The 6,207-nt window shown below is 33.3% G+C and overlaps 1 protein-coding gene across 1 annotated transcript; it reads left to right on the plus strand.

Moving 5' to 3' along the window:
* Positions 1 to 779: 779 nt before the first annotated feature.
* Positions 780 to 2,389, plus strand: LOC112035149 (wall-associated receptor kinase-like 9). The gene is made up of 2 exons (XM_065762168.1): positions 780 to 789; positions 1,188 to 2,389. Exons 1-2 carry the CDS (start codon positions 780 to 782, stop codon positions 2,387 to 2,389), a joined length of 1,212 nt encoding a protein of 403 aa, XP_065618240.1.
* The last annotated feature ends 3,818 nt before the right edge of the window (positions 2,390 to 6,207 follow it).

Here is a 6,207-nt window from a genome sequence, read left to right on the forward strand (position 1 = left end):
TTTATATTATACAAGATAGAATTTCTACTTTAGTCTAATCTAAGTGTAGATGTGTGTGAAACTCTTTTCTAGAGTTTTGAACCCTAACCTTTATCCCCCACATCCCACAAGCACTTATACTTGTGGAGTGACCACCACACCAATAATGTGCGGCGGTAAATATAATTAGAATTTAAATTCAATTGATACATACATACATACATACATATATATATATATATATATATATAATTTCTACTTTAGTCTAATCTAAGTGTAGACGTGTGTGAAACTCTTTTCTAGAGACTTGAACCTTAACTTTTATCCCCCACATCTCACATGCACTTATACTTGTGAAGTGACCACCGCACCAATAATGGACGGCGGTAAATATAATTAAAATTTAAATTCAATTGATACATACATACATACATACATACATATATATATATATATATATATATAATTTCTACTTTAGTCTAATCTAAGTGTAGACGTGTGTGAAACTCTTTTCTAGAGACTTGAACCTTAACTTTTATCCCCCACATCTCACATGCACTTATACTTGTGAAGTGACCACCGCACCAATAATGGACGGCGGTAAATATAATTAAAATTTAAATTCAATTGATACATACATACATACATACATATATATATATATATATATATATAATTTCTACTTTAGTCTAATCTAAGTGTAGACGTGTGTGAAACTCTTTTCTAGAGACTTGAACCTTAACTTTTATCCCCCACATCTCACATGCACTTATACTTGTGAAGTGACCACCGCACCAATAATGGACGGCGGTAAATATAATTAAAATTTAAATTCAATTGATACATACATACATACATACATACATATATATATATATATATAACGGCAAATGAAATTGTGAGATCTCAAAACCTTACGTTCATATTATGTGGTAAAGTAAAATCAAATTGCTTTAGATTTATAAAACATCAAAGAAAAAAATATATTATAAATCGCCTGAAATTCAAGTAAAAATCATCTATTTTCCTTTGATCTAGAAATTAATTAGGAGTTCACTTATTTAGACTTCTGGGTAGTGTGGGAACATAATTTGGAAGATTTGACAGCTTCCAGAAAAAAGTAGGGAGGTTTTTATCAAAATCTATTTTGCACATTCATATTTATATACTAAAAAACACAGATATTTTAATTCTTTTGAATTTTGTAGGTTTTGGTTCAAGCCTTGGAGTATTATTTCTACCAACTACATGGGTTTTATACAAACTGATTAAGAAGAAAAACAAAATCAAGCTCAAGAAAAAGTTCTTCAGAAAGAATGGCGGTTTATTGTTACAACAACAATTATCTTCGACTAAAAATAATGTTCAAAATACAAAATTGTTCAATTCCAAGGAGTTAGAAAAGGCAACAGACCATTTTAGTAAAGATAGAATAATTGGAAAGGGTGGACAAGGTACTGTTTACAAAGGAATGTTGGGTGATGGACAAATTATTGCAATAAAAAAGTGCAACATTGTGGATAAAGCCAATCTCGAACACTTCATAAATGAGATTGTCATTCTTTCACAAATCAACCATAGACATGTGGTTAAGCTACTTGGGTGTTGTTTGGAGACAGAAATTCCTTTGTTGATATACGAATTCATCCCAAATGGAACACTTTTCCAATATATCCATGAAGAAAATGAAGGGGTTCCATTAACATGGGCTATGCGCTTAAAGATTGCCATAGAAATTGCAGGAGCTCTTTCCTACCTACACTCGGCAGCTTCTTTACCAATTTATCATCGAGACATAAAGTCCACAAACATACTTTTAGATGAAAAGTACAGAGCCAAAATAGCGGATTTTGGGACATCAAAAATGGTGAAGATTGACCAAACTCATGTAACCACCCTAGTTCATGGAACTTTTGGATACTTGGACCCAGAATATTTCCAAACAGGTCAATTTACAGAAAAGAGTGATGTGTATAGTTTTGGAGTAGTCCTTGTTGAGCTCTTAACCGGAGAAAAACCTGTTTCTTCAACAAGGTCGGAAGAAGGTAGAAGTCTATCCACATATTTCATTCTTTCAATGAAAGAAAACCGTCTCTTTGATATTCTTGATGACTGTGTAAGGAAAGAAGGTGATAAAGAGGACGTCATCATAGTTGCTAATCTTGCAGAAAAATGTTTGCACTTGAATGGGAAAGAACGTCCTACAATGGGGGAGGTCGCAATGGAATTACAAGGAATCCAAAAAAAAGATACTAATGGTCAAGAAAATTATGAAGAACTTCATAATGTTAGAAGCAAAGAAATTGATCCTTCATATGCTTGCTCTACATCAACAAAATCTTATTCAGAAATTGCTTCATCTTCTTCATCAATTGTACTCCTGCCATCATCATCTTTCAAATCACTATGATTAATAAACTATTTGCTTTCTAGTTATTTGGTTTCCTTTTTCATGTTGTAATGTATTAAAAATTATTTTAATATGTACATAATTGAATTTAAGAAGAATTAATAAATATTTGCATAAGAATGGCTTGTATATTGTGAGAACTACAATATTGGGGTTAATGGTGACTAGTGAGACAGTGCGTGCAAAAGAGAAGAGATGATGGTCTCATTCCTTCACTGTGCATGTCATGGGTACATCACTTGCACTACTTATTCTCGCAGTGCTCGTGTGTAGGGGTGAATTCATATAGAGTGTATGGAGTCGCCTAAAATCAGTAAGATTTCTTAAAGGTTTGATTGATCCAAATATATTTTTTTTTCCTTTCTAAATTTAGTTCCTTTAAGTCTAAACTAGATAAAACCGTGTCTCGATCTAGAAAAAAGATTGGGTAGTTTGGTTGCACATGGGGAAGCTCTTAGGCACCACATGACATCAGACCATAGTCGATACCTAATTGTGCTTATCCCTTAAAATGTAGTGCAATGCAATATCAAAAAAAAAAAAAAAAACTACTTGCCCAGTTGGGAACATGTCTCATGATATCGTGCATGCTTTGAGAATAATACATGAGTCTAGATCTCAATTGTTTTTATTTTAGCGGAAAAATAATATATTTTTTAGTTTTGAAAAACTCATCACTGACAAGGGCTGATGTCAAGATGAACTTAAAATATTAAGTTGCCCATTGCAGTCAAGTTTTGAGGGTACCTAGCCATTATTAGGATCTCATTGATCTTTTGTAAATGATATGATCCATCTATTTATGAATTTTAAATTAATGGATAAAACAAAGGTAGACATTCTTCATGATCTTGTTCGCCAATGAAGCTTGTGAGGATAAAAAATAATTTCTCAGTGGGAAGTCGAAGAAAACCACAGTAGAATTTTGGCAAGTGCTTTAAAAAATATGGTGTTTCAGTGGAAAATCAAGAAACCAGGATGAAATTAACAATGTTTTGAAAAATACAAATTTTTTTTTTTTAAGGAAGAAAATCAAGGAACCATGTTGAAACCATAATTTTGCAAATATAATTTTTCAATGAAAAATCAAGAAACTGAGATGAAAATCATGCTTTTAAAATCCATACCAGTCAAAGAACCAAAATAATTAGTGGTTCTGAGTTCTCTAGTCCGATCGGAGTCAAACCGATGGTTAAACCAATGATGTCATAAAAAATAAAATTATTAATTTTAAAATTATAAAATTAAAGAATAAGTGTTATTTTTTATAAATAGTAGACTAAAAGATGTAAATATATCTTGTTAGAAATTATATAAGATTTTTCAAAACAATTTACGCTAGTTTCACAACTTATATTTAGGGAAAAAAACAAAAACAAAATCTAACTAAGGTTCTAAAAATATTAACATTATAAAATAATCGTCTTTGAATTATAGAGGTAATAAATTTAAGATAATTTTCAAATAAATGAATTTCCCATCTTGTTATTTAAGAAAATAAATATAATAAAACATAACTAAAAAATTTAAGTTATCAATACAAATACAAACAAAAAAATATGGAAGAAGCAAGTGTAAGGGGTGTTAGGGTCATATTTTATGTATTGGCTAATCCTTTGACAAAATGCACTTTACTTGTAATTGGGTAGATCTAATATGAATATAATACATCAAGAAATATGTTGGTCAAGCATGATAGGGCAAAAATGTATTGGCCCCTTGCAAATTAATTAATTACTTAAGTTAATTAGTTAGGTTCAATTACATGCAATGATGTGACAACACAAAAAAATCACCAGCTAAACTAAATGCAACGGAAATTAAATTTGACATGGTGATTTGTTTACGAATGAGGAAAACTACCAAGGCAAAAACTCCACCGGGTGATTTTAAAGTCACCACTCCCAAGAATCCACTAATCAATAATCAAGTGATTACAAGTAAAAAGAATCTTAGCAACTACCCTTGGCCTATCCCAAATTACCAACCTACCGTTGAATCTTCACTCCAATACCCAATTAGACTTAATCTAGTAGTAGCACTCTTTTCGTTTAATGCACAAATCTCAATACGTGACTAACCAATGATGCACAAATCCCAGTACGTGACTAACCAATTATGCACGGATCCTAGTAAGTAACTAACTTCAGCAACTTGAAGAAGGTTGTTTGCTGCAAAGTTCTTCACTTCATGCACAATAAAGATCAGGAAGCTCCTTAGTTACAAAACCCTTAGGTGTAAAAACGCAGTAACTTCTTTCAGAGAGAATAAGGCACGAGGTCACTCAATGCATGTACAACGGCCTTTAAAATAAGCCTTATATATGTCTAGGGTTGTGAGAAAAGAAACCCAATACATACACATCAGCTTGGGCCAAAAATCAGATTTGGAAATTTTGATTCTGTAAGTCTCGATAGAAATAGCTTGTGTCGAGCTTCGACTTAAAATCTTGATAGAAGTCCTTTCTGTCGAGATTGCTGTCGAGCTTTAATAAATAGCTTTTCTTCACTTGTTTCTTGGGCTAATCTTCATAGCTTTAATACTTGACTTGAACACTTGTTTCTTGAAGTACTAAACACATCCTAGATCTACCCAATTACAAGTAAAGTGTATTTTGTCAAGAGATTAGCTAATTTACATAAAATATGTCCCTAACAATCTCCCCCTTTGGCAATTCGTGACAAAACCAAAAAAACAAATAATCATGAGAGAAGTCATAAATCACTTAAACTCATAACCACTTGTTGCATACAATGAGTCTAACCCTAACACAAACTCTTGAAAAACTTTGCAAGAAGAGAGCTCATGGCATGGTAGACTTTCACAACCTGTTTTTCTGAAACACTTAAACAAGACTCATCAAAGCATCATATGTGAAACAAAAATAGAGATTGCATATATATAGAAATATGTGTATAAAGAGAGAAAGGAAACAACACATGGGAAGATAGGTGTATAAAACATAAATCATCATCATCATATATATAAATAAAGTACATGTATGTAAAAATGGTCACAAGACCAGTGTACACGAAGCTAATGTAAAAGAATACATAAATATCCTTACTACATCCCTCAAATAGATAAAAAAAACACTCCCCCTAACAAAAATATCCTACACTAACTCTCCCCCTAAGTACAAGACTACTCTCAAACCCAAAACTACTCCCCCTTTTTGTCACGAATGACAAAGGGCAAGTCACTGAGAGATAGTCATCTCGTCATCACCGGAAAAGCTAGCAACACCATCATCTGCATCATCCTCACCATTAGGAGAGGCCTCGAAGAAGGAGAGGTAGAAGGAGCAAGACTAGCCATACGAGCCTGTCGGTGAGCAATGCGTCCTAGTCTAGTGTTCATTTGACACATCTCATCAATGAGAGTGTCCAAATGACCACTAAAGTCAGCATGCATCTGCTGAACCTGCTCTATGATGGCCTCAAGATTCACACCACCAACCGCGGAGTAAGAAGGAGCTGAAGAAGTCAAAGCCGAAAAGGGTGGAATAGCAGAACCTGCAGGATTAGTCGCTTCCACACGTGGCTATTTCAACTGAATCTAAGCCTCACTCCACCAGATAAAACCAGCACTAATGGCACCCATAATGGTGAAGAAAGGTGAGAGAGGAATGGGAAAAGAGAAGTGTGTAAGGATCCGCATGATAGCCGAAGGAAAGATGAGCTTATCACAGGTAGCAATGTCTCTATAGAAATCTATAATAGATGCTATAAAGTGAGAGGGAAAATCGATGGTAAGACCCTCCATCAAAGACAAAGAAAACAAGTGTAAGGCTCGGTGATGGAGTTATAGTGTGACAA

This window comes from Quercus suber, unplaced genomic scaffold, assembly GCF_002906115.3.
Source record: "Quercus suber isolate HL8 unplaced genomic scaffold, Cork oak 2.0 scaffold_445, whole genome shotgun sequence".
In the NCBI taxonomy this organism is placed as follows: Eukaryota; Viridiplantae; Streptophyta; class Magnoliopsida; order Fagales; family Fagaceae; genus Quercus; species Quercus suber.